This window comes from Lissotriton vulgaris, chromosome 12 (genome assembly GCF_964263255.1).
Source record: "Lissotriton vulgaris chromosome 12, aLisVul1.2, whole genome shotgun sequence".
Taxonomy (NCBI): Eukaryota; Metazoa; Chordata; class Amphibia; order Caudata; family Salamandridae; genus Lissotriton; species Lissotriton vulgaris.
In genome coordinates this window covers 107,299,123-107,313,317 of record NC_141700.1, presented here as the reverse complement: position 1 = coordinate 107,313,317, position 14,195 = coordinate 107,299,123, and the positions used below count along the sequence as shown (strand labels likewise).

The window sequence follows — 14,195 nt, the reverse complement described above, 5'->3', positions numbered from 1 at the left end:
AAACTTGGGGAGTGAAAAACAGAATAGAAGTAAACTTTTATAGAAAGAGAGGGACAGTCTCAGGTTGAGTTAACTACACACTTGATCATATGAACAGTTTGGGGAAGATTGTCGGGCAGGAGGTGGGGGGGGGGGAATACATTTTCGAGAATGTGACTGGAAGGGATCTACAAAGTTGTGGTGAAGAATGCAGACTGTTACAGACAGAGTCTACAATATAGCATTCCATTCTCACTCATGGTACAGGGTTCCTGGACCAATTTGTGCACAGTACAACTTCCACCAGTCACAGTACTAGGTTATGGAGTTCTAACCCCCTCCTCAAATGTACAGGGATCCGTCTCCTTCGCTCATTCCTCACACTCACCTCTGCTCTGTGAACCTGGTAAAGTCAACCTTGCCGGGCTCAGCGGTGGTTATATCCAAGGACTGGCCAAGCTCAGTATTGTAGGTAGTCTGTGCGAAAGAAACAAACACTAGTTCAGTTTTACAAAATAGTTTCCTGTACAACCACCTGCAAAACATGGCAAGACTGCAAAAGGTTAGAGAACAAGCTTGGGCCTAGGAAAGGAAGGCAGAACCGGCAGAGGAAAACAGAGTAGAACAAACACAATGGAACAAGATAAATACAAAATATACCTATGGTGGCAAGTAAAGAGACAAAGGACCAATAACATCATGCCTTTAAAAAGGACAAGAGTGATGGAGAACAAAAATGGTGATAGTAATTTTAGGATTATAAAAAAGTGATGAGAGTAAACCACACAAGGGATGCAGCGTAGGCTGAAACAGAGTGAACGAACAAGTCTATTAAAGGAAATAGAGTAAGCTAATAAGCTTGAAAAGAGATTAAGTGGACTTAATGGGAGTAGAAGGGAAAATGTACAGACCGTATGAAAAGTCAAGAAGTGAAAAAGCTGAGGAGAAGAGTGAGCAAGAAGAAATATACAGGGCAGAGATCAAGTAAGAAAAGGAAAGAGCAGATTGGCTACCCTTACCTGTAGGAAGAGCTCAAGCAGGTTGAGGTAATAGGGCTGCTGGCGACAGTATTTCTTAAGTATGCGATATATACATGCTTCAAGAAGGAAGGAGTCGTTGATGGCACTCAGGCCTATGCCCCCCTGGAAAAGAGGAGATGGTTAAAGCGGGGATCACCATGCATGCTCTTTTCACTCCAGTTGCATGGGCACCAGGAGTGTATGGACTGCTGTCTAGGAGCAATCAGAGATTCAGGAAAGGGTAGGCAGAAGCCATCTTCATTCTCAATGACCTATCCTCTTGGAGAGGAGATCCAACCTGGAGACAATGCAAAAGAATTAACCACAGTACACCCAAGTGCTGCTAAAATAAAGCTGCTAGACTGCAGGGGGAGGAAGATCTTATTTTCAGGCAGTGGGGAGCTCTGGGACTGATTTTGTCACTTTCATCCCAGACAGAGCAAGGGAGGAAAACAAAGGCAGAAATGAAAGAATGAAGGATGAACAGAAACAAAAACAGCGACAAAGGGGCTGTGAAAATGAACATGAGATAAAGAGCAATGAAGTGCCATAGTGTGACCATAGCATTCTGGAGCTCCTCAGAAGAACTTTGGGGCGCTGGACATTTTTGTCAAATTAAATGTTGCAAGCAGATAAAAGGTGAAAAGCAGGCTACCAGATTTAAAAAGTACTGGAAAAGATGGTTCTAGTTATTAAACAGGCTAGGCTTTCTGACAAAAGGCTTCCTGACAATCCTCCCCCACTTTAGAGGGCTGGCCAAATTAAAGAGCTCCCACTCACAAGCACGTCTATCTCTCAAGGGAAGACTATGTGGTCACCAAAGTGCATATTCTAAATCACAATTAAATGTAACACATACACACTAGATTACTTTACAGAAACAAATAAGTGATATGCCGCTTTTAAACGAGCCCCGCTTCCTCTGGCATAATGTCAGGAAGGCTTACAGGGATTGTAGTAACCACAGACCTTTCAGCACCTATTTACACCCTCTGAACCTCACCTTTTTGTACCAGCAGGGCTTCCCTCGCCGCATCACTGAATAGTCCATGATGTCATCAGCCACCAGAAAGAATGCTTGGAGCTGCAGGGAAGCAAAAAACATACTTCAGAGTGAACAGATACAAGTGAAATAGGCTTTTTATGGGACTCATCGTGGCAACTTCTAGGATTGTTTATTTAGGGCTTTCCCTTCTTGGGTTTTCAACCACTGGTAAGGATTATGTTTTTACTGAAGACTACTCAGGAGGGTTCTTGTGGAGAGGAAGGATTTTTTATTCTTCAAGCTTCACCCCAATCCCTACTAAAAAGTGACCCCATGAGAAAGAGGAAGGTGGCTTCACTTCAGCAGTCTTTTTTAATTAGGACTAGGTACTAAGTCAACCTTGCCGGGGTTCCTGGGTTTTCCCTCCAAAACATTGGGGGGCTGACAAAACCCAGAGATTCAGCATCTTATTGTATGTGATGTCTGCTTATGCCCCAAGCATGCGCTGAGCCATTCATGCTTGCTGTTCTTAAACTTGGCTTCTCCTAAGGGCCGGTGGATTTACTCTTAAACAGTGTGTCCAATGAACGCAGTTTGGCCTGGTTACACATGCTGCTGTCTTCATCTGGTGAACCACAAACACGAAATGAATCAGCCCCAAAGTCTGTTCCCTAGTCAATGAATAAGCCCCCTGGCCTTCACTTACAAAAACAAGATGAGCCCTCGTTCAGGTGTTTCCCGCCTTACAGTAGACAGGCGGGAAAAAAGGGAGGGGGGGGGAAGAGGGGGTTGGTGGTTAGCGTATATTATATATGAGATAGATGGAAACAGAAAAATATGAGACTTTACAACAGCATTGTGGGGTAAAGGCATGCTTTGTATTACAACATGTTGCAAGGGGGTGAACGTGTTGTATGCTGGCAGGGTAAAGGCCCTCATTGTAAAGTCTGATATTAACACTTTCCATGCTCATGACAAGCTGAGCTTGTCATGAGGCACGGTGCTCATGACGAGCTCAGCTCGTCATGAGCCGTCGAACGCTCGCATGCGGGGATAATTCCCATGCTGTGCTGAGCATTACACAGGAACCGGTGCACCTGTGACAAGCTCAGCTCGTCATGAGCCCCAGAGCGCCGTGCCTCATGACGAGCTGAGCTAGTCTGGGAGCATGCGGGCGTTGTGCGCGACCCCCTCCCCCCCAGCACAACAGGGGAATTACACCCCCCCCCCGCAGCAGAGGGGTTAAAGGACACTTGATAACACCCATGATTTCTCATATAGTCTATTTCCTATTGTTGAGGCACTCACTGATCAGGTGCTTTACACTCTGCCCGACACTTGACCAGCCCCATACCCCACTAGTGCTTTACACTCTGCCCGACACTTGACCAGCTCCATACCCCACTAGTGCTTTACACTCTGCCAGACACTTGACCAGCCCCATACCCCACTAGTGTTTTGCACAGTGCACAGACAGAATATTGAGTTTGAAAGGTCGACATACACAAATATCGAGTTGGAAATATTGTGATGCAGAAATATCAACAGCAAGAATATCATGGTCAAGAATATCAACTTGGAGGCAAGAAATATTGTTTGCAAAAATGTCGATGTTTTAATTAGTGTTATGTATTTTAGTATGCATTTTACAAGTATTTGAACTATTTTTTTGTATAAGTATTGCTTTTATATTTTAATATACATGTTAAATTTATAGTAGTTTCTAATATTATTTTAAGTAAATTTTGCGTTTTTTAGTTATGTAGCGGGTTGTGGGTTTATAGAGGAATAGGGTGGGAAGTTATTTATAATAAATTAATTATTTTATTTAGATTTTATAGAGTTATTCATGTATTAATTGGTTGTTAATTATTAATTGGCAATTATGTTAAATGTGTCCTTTTTAGATCGAGGACTGCGTCGCACTGCGTAAGCAGTGGGCGGAGCTCCGAGATTTAATGTTTCTTAGTTAGGGGGCTTGAATCCGTCTCTTTTCTCCATTGGCTGGCTTCCTAAACGGAGGCCAGCCATTGGAGGAGAGGGGCGTCACTCAGTTCAAGCCCAGTCTTTTCCAGATTCAGGGGCGTATTTTTTCTCTTCTTTCTTGATTTCGATCTCCTTTTCCCATTGGCTGGAATTTTACCTTCCAGCTAATGGGAAGAGGAGAGAACGAAAACCACGCCCCCAATCGGAAAATGTTGGTGCTTAGCTGAAGCCATTTCAGCCCGACCGCCGCCGGAAGTCGTCCTCAGGTGAGTGCTTGCTGTCCTGTCCCCCCTCGTTGTTCGTGCTTCCTGTCCTGCCCCCCCCCCCCCGTTGTTCGAAAATCTTAAACATGAGTGGTGCTGAGCAAAGCAACAGGCCAGGGCTTAGTAGGTTTATTTTGTGGTGGTGCAGACTTATTTATTTATATTTTATATAGCGCAAACATTACCGAAAGGTGTCAAAGCGCTTTACATAAAGGTATTGGTGATGAAGTTTCCAAACTTTACAGGAGTGGCGACTGGCGAGAAAGGGCATGGATCGAGCTTTAATGCCACAAAGCAGTACTTTGAGAAGGTGGGGGGGGGGGGGACAATGTAGCATGCACAGGGGTCGTGTCGAAAAGTTTGGGAGGCGCAGCCTAAAGAAAAAGAGGCGTGCCGAAAGTTGGGGGCGTGTCGGACCGCGAAGCAGCAGGAGTAGTTTGGAAGTGTTGCATGCAGTCCGCGCGCATGTTCCTCGATGTGCTTAGATCGCAGCAGTTGCTGGAAGGCTGCGCACCATGGCACCTTTCCTGAAACTCGGCTCCCTGGTTCTCCTCAGTTTATGGTGTTTGCGCAGCAGGGTGTCCCAGGCGGCGAACCCCCGCAAGGGCGCAGCGGAGCAGTGCGGGCGGAAGGTAAGCCGGGCTGGGTGTGCGAAGCGCTGGCACCTGATGGCATGTATGTCCTGCACCATCTGGGGAAGTCCGCTGGCCTGGGCAAGCCTTCCTTGGATCACCTGGGGAAGTTCTGTCCCCCGGCTGTGCAGAGACCACCCGGACTATAGCCTGTTAAAAGACTGTAGCAGGGGGCCCGTCCTGTCACCTCATTGTAGTGGTCTGGGAAGTCCCTTACGCAAGCATACGCACAATAGTCAGTCTCGTTGCCTGCGCGCGGCATCTTTGATAAACGCCTTTATTGCAGCTTGCTGGTAACAAGAGGGTGTTGTAGAGAACAGTGCCTTAGTTTTTGTAAAAAGCCCTCCTGCGCATCCAGTTACCCCAGCGCTTTCCAGTATCCTCAGGAGTTCACTGTGGGGGATAAAAAAAAACTTGGCCACGTTATGAGATCTGCCCCCATCCTTTTGAGAACTGTAGCTTGTGTGACTTATGGACTGGTTTACCGCCTGCATTCACTTTTTTAATTCTTTTGTACCGAGTCAATTTAGCCAAAATGAATTCCTTCCAGTACACCACGCTGGTGCGCGAAAAGCTCCAGCGTTACCCTCTTTATAACGCCCCGTTAGAATCAGTAAGCGCGCTATACATGTAATTTAAATGCAATGTCGGGGAGCAGCCCAGAAAACATTTTTGTCACTTCGTGGTAACGTTTCATACTGGCCTGTGTCGTGGGAAGAGTGCCTTTGGCCAAATGCATGAAAATATACTAGAAATCCCCCCCCCCCGCTGGAAACATAACTTCTGGAGGAAGGCTCCAAGGTGGACAGAAAGGCATGGACTGTGGTGATGACGCAGGCTGTGGAGAGTGTGGGATCGGGGTCACTGCTGCCCTCTGTTTTTTAGCAGGGACTTGATCCCTTTACCTCGGAGTGACCTGGTCAATGTGCTTCTGATGGCCCCTGTGATGCTTCAGTGCTTGATCAGACAGTCGGCCTCAGGGGTGACATCTGAGCCCCACTGCGTGTTAGTCAGAGCCCAAAGTCCCATCCCACATGTTTATGGAGGAGTAATCGGCCATATACGCTCAGATTTCCTCATTACGGTTCCTGTTTGGCAGAAATAAATGCGTTACAACCGGTAATGAGGACACAAATTCCCTCCATCAATCACCCCTCCCTCCAAAGCGGAACCGTTTATTTCATTTGAGTGCCCCAGTTGTTGTGATTGTTTCAAGACAGCTGAGATGCAACCGCACCAGCCTGATCACCAAAATGCACAGTGCTTTCAGTGGCGTTGATGTTCAGTTAACTGATACTGCACCTCTGGGGTAGCCCACACCACCTCTTCTTTACATCCAGTTCATCGGTGATTCCCCCTTCTTCCTACAAGTCGTTCCCCTGTTCTCTACTCTCTGGCAGCCGAGAAGGGGGGGGGGCTGTCCAGGTTCGACCATTCCTGGAGGACGAGACTGACCTGCAGCTGTGGTACTGGAGCTAAGGGCGCCTCATCAACCTCCACTCTGGGCAGGCATTGGAGGCATCGAGTAATGGCTCTGCTGTGCTTGCTCCCCTGCCCCCTCGCTGTGCTTGCTCCCCTGGCTGTGCTTGCTCCCCTGCCCCCTCGTTGCTTGTGCTTGCTCTCCTGCCCCCTCATTGCTTGTGCTTGCTCTCCTGCCCCCTCGTTGCTTGTGCTTGCTCTCCTGCCCCCTCGTTGCTTGTGCTTGCTCTCCTGCCCCCTCGTTGCTGGTGCTTGCTCTCCCTGCCCCCTCGTTGCTTGTGCTAGTTTCCCTGCCCCCTCGTTGCTTGTGCTTGCTCTCCTGCCCCCTCGTTGCTTGTGCTTGCTCTCCTGCCCCTGCCCCCTCGTTGCTTGTGCTTGCTCTCCTGCCCCTCGTTGCTTGGGCTTGCTCTCGTGCCACTGCCCCCTCGCTGTGCTTGCTACCCTGCCCCCTCTTTCGTTGTACTTGCTCTCCTGCTCCTGCCCTCTGTGTGTGGGTGCTAATGCAATAGGTCTCGCCTATGCAAACGATTAAGCTATTGGCAATGTAAATGACAATGCCATTTATTTATGATTTAAAAAAAAAAAAAAAAAAAACATGTGCAATGCCAATAGCTCTACCTTTAATAATGCCGAGACCATTGCATTGTAAATGCTTGTTTAGGAGTGGGCTTATAGGGGGAATAGGGTGGGTGGGGAGTAATTAAATAATAAATGTATTAATATTTTTTTATTTAATGTAAGAGTTACTTCCATTCAGTAACGATGTATCTGGTAGAGCAGATTCTAGCCGCAGATTTCTTCACGTAGAATTATGCCCAGGCGTGAGACTGGACCCCGAAACTTTTGCCACAGCATCCCTGCGTGCTGGGGGGGGGGGACGGCACCATGTGACTCCGCCATGTCGTCCTCCGCATCCGTGACGTCAGCGAGGACACATAAGTCCCACCACGATGCGCCTACATCAGTTTTCTTCAGAGAATTTTTCCAGCGCCACAACACGGAGCCATCATCAGCAAAAACTGTGAGAATACTGGAACAGTGTGAGAAAAGCCCCACTAAACAGAAGGGAAAGAAACAATGGTGAGGAACAGAACCATCCAGAATAGAGCCCAGCACCGTGGCATCAAGATCTGGAATGAAAGAGCAGGGCACCACTGCAGTAAAGTAATCCTGCAAACAAATACAAAAGCCCCACCAGGGAATAAGCATGTGAAAATCACATCAGACCGAGAAGGCTGCAGCCACCGCCCGGAACATAAAGGGCACCACGGTCAGAACGTAGAGCAATGACCAGTCAATCACATACAACGCTAGTAGGGAGAAGGGCTCCCAAATACCTAAGTAGAGAGAGACACCAAGGTTCCTCGGCCCAAAAGACCGCCACGGGCAGAAGTGTCATCAACAAAAGAAGAAGCAGCAGCATAGGTTAGTCCCACACTGCAGGGGCGCAGAAGCCCCTATAAAGTCCAAAATGTAACAACAACAACCAGGCGAGCCTCCCCTGGTTGTTGTAGGGGGTACAAAATACATGCACAAAGCCAGCCACCCGGGAATGCGGAAGACCCAGAGGGCCCTTGCAGGATGGGGAGTAAGGGTAGGTCGTGAAGGAATCTGTGGCTAGAATCAGGTCTACCAGATACATCGTTACCAAAGGTAAGTAATTCGTACATTTGATAGAGACTACTAACCACAGATTCCTTCACGTAGAATAGATACCCTAGCAATACCCAAGGGGAAGGAGAGTCTGCGAGAGGACATCCCCATCCCAGGCGAATCCAGACCCCGACAGGGGAAGGAAAAATAATATTATTATTATTATTATTATTAATACTAATAATATAAATAGCCAGGACAGGGAAATAACCCTGTCCTCACAAGCAGGGGATGAGCCACAGGAACAAAAACCCGAGTCCCCCCCCCCCTCCTCTCCCCCCCCCCCCCCCTCTCCCCACCCCCCCCCCCCCCCCCAAGCAGACCAGAACCTCAGTATTGCGGAGAACATCGCCCCACAAGGGATGTGTCATAACAACAAGAGGCAGCCCAGCCCTCACCAAGCAGGAAAGGAAGGGGAACACGAAAGGAGGCCATCAAGCCAATCTACCAGGGACCTCCATCGGAAGCCCCAGGTACAGGCAATACGAAAGGAGGCCATCAGCCAATGTACCAGAGACCTCCAACGGAAGCCCCCGGTACAGGCAAAACGAAGGAAGAGAAGGTCAGCAGCCCATGCACCAGGGACCTCCACCAGAAACCCGAGGTACAGGCATCACAAAAGAAGACCATTAGCCAATGTACCAGGAACCGCCAAAAGGAAGCCCCAGGGACAGGCAACAGGAAAAGAGAACAGCAGTCAATAGATCAGGGGCCCCCACTGGAATCCCAAGGTACAGATAACGCAAAAAGGAGGTCAAGGGAGAAGAGCAATCCAGAGACCCTAAGGAGAAGACCCAAAAGAAAGCAAGAGCTCTCCACTGGGAACACACCCGGTGCAGAGGGTGGCCGGACTCATCCAACTGGATGTCAACAGCCACACCGAACAGCGCCTCAGTAAGAAGGCGGGTTAAAAGAGGAAAAAGTCTCATAAGCCCCCGAAAGCCAGAAGCAGGGGCTCCGGGCCTCATTCGAAGGCCATTGGCCGGACCAGAAGAACCAGCGGATGCCGCCGAAACTGAACCAGGATCCGCCCAAAAAACAAGAAGAGAACAAGTAGGACAAACGAAGTCGCCAACAAAGGAATTACCCCTTCTGGACACCAAACAGGGGACCAAGCTAACAACAAACCAGAGGCAGAACGCCGCCAGACAAGGGACCAGGCCAAGAACAAACCAGAGGCAGAGTGCCGCCAGACAAAGGACCAGGCCAAGAACAAACCAAAGGCAGAACACCACCCCATGCGGTAGCCGTCCAGGAAACACACCGGCAGCATACAGCAACACCAACATGGTAAAGGAACCCACCAGGGGAAGACTACCCTTCCCAGCAGAAGACCGGTTATCCAATAGCTACAAAGACCCCACGTAGGGTAGGACACAGTTCAAGAAGAATTTAGAATCTCTTTGAGGGAAGAAACCTGCAGCAAGGAATAAGTTAGAAATCCTGCGGCAAAAACCACAGAAGGTTTAGTAAACAGCCAAAAAGAACACTCTTGCCAACGGGGGCTGGACCCCAACTAAAGAGGTAGGCCAAAGTAGGGCCTGGAGTGCATGGTATCCCTAACGGAAAGTTTAACGCACACCCCACACCAGATTCCAGGAGCAGTGGGATAACGCCTCCCAACAAATCAACCACTGAGGAGGAGGAGGAGGAGGACAAAGCCCCACCAGAAGACGCCGAATGGCTGAGTCTGCCAGAGTATTAAAACAGCAGGGCCCCGTCAAAGGGGAGGTCGACTAGACGCTCCCTAACAGTTTCAGGAAAAAACACATCACATAGCAAAGCATGGCGACGGAGAGCCACAGAAGTAGCCATAGCACGGTGACGTCCAAAGCTGCACGAAGAATAAATGCGGTCAACTCTCTACCAGTCAACACAAGGGCCCGCAGATCAGCACAGTCACCCTCATGAGAGGCACAAGAAAGAAGGAACTTCACCGAACCCTACAGGCTAGAAGTAGCCCTAGTTAACACACACAGTATTAAGCGCTCTCAAGGCAGCAATGGAAGAAGCGAAGACATTACGCCCCCATGAATCTAACCACCAGGCCTCCCAAGATGGAGGGAACAACACTCCAGGCAAACACAGTAGAGCGCCTTGAGTAGAAGGGTGGAAAGAAAGACAGACCGGGTCATACGGAGCAGACCGATGGAGGTTCAGAAGTGCCGGAGGCACTGGATCGCCCGTGGCAGGGTGCCTCCAGGCCCCCATAAGGGAATCCTGGTGGCGCCACGGAGGGAAAAGCAATTCCTCCGCGTGAGCCGAGCACAGACGGAGCCACCCCTCCCCGATTCCAGGGGAAGGAGGGGCGGCCAGCCCCGACCTAGTGGAGAATCCCCTGAGGAATGAGGGACCTCAGAAGAAGAAAATGCCGGTGGAGAAGCCAGCCGCGAGCCCAGGAAAGAAGGGTTCAAGGATATGGGCCGAGTGGACAGCGAAGAGCCTCCTCTAGAAGACGCCGGCGAAAAGGCAACCACATAGCACCCTTCCTCCTGAGAGGAGCACATCGACAGATGACAGACCTCCGGAGTCGAAGGGACCACAAGAGCCGAATTCAGAACCCAGCGCCGGCACGACTCGACAGACGTCCGTAGCAGCGCCTGATCGGCGTCATGTGGCGCCAGAGGGGCCACCTGCTGCATCAGCTCGGCTTCAGACGGAGCAGCCGCCCACGCCTAGGAACGAGGGGGCCCCGGGAAAGCACTCCAAGACCCCGCCTCTACCCAGGACTCCACCGGAGCCAGGGAGGTAGGCTCCTGGCACCAGCTCGACCTCTGGTAAGACAGCTGCCTGCTCAGAGGGTCCCGGCGATCACCTGTGACACCACATGGAGCCCCGTAGGGATTTGCAGCGAGACAGGGACGCTAGGAGCCAAAGAGGGGAGCCTCGAAGGACCGCACCCCGACGCCACTCTCCTACGACCTGGAGCCGAGATCTTCGGCACCAGGGCCGGAGTGCTGGCGACTCAGCGGAAGTCCCCGCACGAGGCAAAGGATCTGCAAAAGTCTCAGGAGGTGGAGAAAGGGCCAAAGAAGCCTGCAGAGCCTCAGCCTAGGCTGTCATTTGGGCCTAGTTGCCTCCATGCCATGAAACGGTGGATAGGGAGGAGACAGGCGGGGGCGCATGTCCCGGAGGGAGCAGGCGCCCACCGCGAAAGGAGGACAAGGTCTCGGAGATAAACCAGCCGGTGAGCCACACCCTTGGGACCTCGGCAAAAGAAAATGTCGCAGATGAAACCGGAGGTTCCTTTTTTCCCCCCGAGGCCGGGGGCGGACACTGAAAAGACACCGACCTGGATAAGCGTGACAACAGCAACTTCGTTCGGCGCTCCCGCCGCGACTTAGGCATGCGGCGCAGGCCTGCGTCGCAGCTCTCTGAATCCCAGTGCCCATCCAGGGCCCACACGCAAACTAGATGAGGGGCCGTTGCTGACATGGGACGTGCACAAGAAGCACGTCTTGAAGCACAAAGGCATTCGCACACTGTTCCGAACGGGAGCAAGTGATAGAGGGCCTGAAAACAGGCCAGAGCTCAATCGGATCCGCGTTTCACGCGGAAAGAGAAAAGAAACTGACGTAGGCGTGCCGGGGTGGGACTTGTGTCCTCGCTGATGTCACGGACGCGGAGGACGTGGGGCGGAATCATGTGGAATTATGTCCCCCCCCAGCGCGCATGGGTGCTGTGGCAAAAGCAGGTCCAATCTCACGCCTGGGGATAATTCTACGTGAAGGAATCTGCAGCTAGTAGTCTGTCAGATTTATATTTTATAGTGTTATTGAGAGCATTAATTTATTAATTGCTTGTTAAATATTATTAATCAATAGGTAATTATGTTGTGTTCTTTTTTTACGAGCGGGTGGTGTTTATAGGTGAATAGGGTGGGAAGTAATTTATGTATCATTAATCTGTTATTTAATGCTAATAATTAAAATATGTGGAAGAAAAGGAGTTAGGTCCTTGATGGGACTGAGGGAGGGGGCTAGACCTTGTAAACTGTCATGAACAAAAAAAAACGCGTCATAGAACAGTGTGTTAATGTGTATCTATTTTTGCCAAAAAACAAAAGTTCTTATAAAAAATAATTCAAAAAGACGAGAGTAATAGATATAAATAAAAGTACCTTACCAGGTTTCATAAAGTTGCACTTGGTTTCTATTGATTGAGTTCTATATTAAGATAAGAGGGTCTGGGCATCTTTTTTGTTCTTAATAATTAAAATATGGCAATTGTGTAATTTAAGATGCAAGTTGTGGGGCTTATAGTGGTAAAGGGTGGGAAGTAAATTCTTTTTAACTTAATAATTTGTTTTTAATTGATATCAATTTATTAATGTAAAATTAGTTATGGAAATTGTGTAATGATTTTTAGGTGTGGGTTGTGGTGTTTATTGGGGTAGAGGGTGGAATGTAATTGATTAATTATTAGATGATTACGAATATCAATGTATCAATATTTATGGTAACTGTTTTTTTTGTGTGTGGGTTTTGGTTTTATAGGAATAGCGTTTGGGGAGTAAATTAATATTTATCTGTTTTAATTTGTTTTTAATTAATTTCTTTAATTGATAATTGTGTTAATTATGGAGGTACATATTTTTATTTAGATGCGTATAGTGATTTGTGTGGTGTTATTGGATAGGAAATTTAAAAAAGATTCGATTTATGTAATAATTTATATTTTAGATTATAAATAATTTCTATTAAAAACAGTTATTTGTAAAACAAAATTCAAAATGTAAAAATAACTTTCTAGGTATGTGTTAGATCTTTTTAACATGATAATATTTTTCTATCGTTTGTAAATTTTTAATATTTTTATATAGGTTTTCTTTTTTAAAATATTGTGTTGTAGTTGATATTTGTTTCTAATTAATTTTGAATTGATTCTAATGAGAATAGTAATTTTTACTCCTTGGCTATCGAACACTTTCCCTACTGTTGCACTCACTGGAATGGGAATAGTCATTTTTTTGTAAAATATATTTATTGGCATTTCCTTAATTGCATTACATAGACATTGTTCAGCAGCAAAACTTGTTAACATATTCCAGTTGATATACACATCATATTCGAATAGCAGTAATGGACAACCAAAGAACAGTATCTTACACAAGCACATCATTGTGGGCCTCCTCTTTTCCACACGAGTAAAAGTAATTTTTATCCCTCCACTATCCAACACTTTCCCTACTATTGCATTCACTGGAGTGGGAATAGTAATTTTTACCTCTCCGCTATCCAACACTTTCCTTACTGCTGCACTCACTGGAGTGGGAATAGTTATTTTTACCCCTTTGTTATCAAACACTTTCCCTATTGTTGCACTCAATGGAGTGCAAAATGTAAGTTCAAAGACTATTAAATATTTTAATTTATAATATAATGTTTTATTAGCTTTTGGTATAGATATATATGTACATTTTTATATATAACATTTTAAATTTACATTTTTATATATGTATGTTTAATTTTGAATTAAATGCATTTCTTATATTTGTTCAAATGTATATTGAATCCAAATTATTCAATATATTTAACATTATTGATTTATATATATATATATATTTTTAAACAATATTTTGTACATCTATATTTTGTACATCAATATTTTTACTCTTACCATTATAAATATAGAATGTCGATATTTTTGACCGATCTTTATGACTCGATGTGTGTATGGGGATATTTTGGGAGCGAATATTCAGTGAACGCTTTACACTTGACACTTGACAAGCTCCATACCCCACTAGTGCTTTGCACTCTGCCAGACACTTGACAAGCCCCTTACCCCACTAGGGCTTTGCACTCTGCCCGGCACTAGACTAGCCCCATATCTCACCAGTGCTGTACACTCTGCCTGACACTTGACAGGCCCCATATCCCACTAGTGCTCTACACTCTGGACGATACTTCACAAGCCCCATACCCTACTAGCGCTTTACACTCTGCCCGACACTTGACCAGCTCATACCCCAATAGTGCCGACATCTGTTGCCTTATGACGCAATCGGGTGGCAGATAACACAGCCTTACTCACCAGCTCAATACACCATCCTACAGCCAGCACACACTGGAGGTTGCCCGGCTTCTGTAACTCTGGCCCCGCCAGCTCTCGGTAGGCCGCAAGTACCGTCAAGCCTCTATTGTTTTTCCCACCTGGCGTTGTGTACTCCACCACCTGCAGCGACACAAAATTGAAA

The 14,195-nt window shown here is 47.4% G+C and overlaps 1 protein-coding gene across 4 annotated transcripts in view; it reads right to left on the bottom strand.

Moving 5' to 3' along the window:
- Nucleotides 1-14,195, bottom strand: part of FDPS (farnesyl diphosphate synthase) — a 169,022-nt gene that overhangs the window by 31,913 nt on the left and 122,914 nt on the right. For all 4 annotated transcript variants that reach the window (XM_086947406.1, XM_086947405.1, XM_086947404.1 and 1 more), the window contains 4 exons: nt 14,033-14,173; nt 2,002-2,082; nt 999-1,121; nt 368-456 (listed from right to left, as the gene is read on the bottom strand). In XM_086947406.1, coding sequence (XP_086803532.1) covers nt 368-456; nt 999-1,121; nt 2,002-2,082; nt 14,033-14,173 — 434 coding nt within the window. The remainder of the gene's footprint in view (nt 1-367; nt 457-998; nt 1,122-2,001; nt 2,083-14,032; nt 14,174-14,195) is intronic.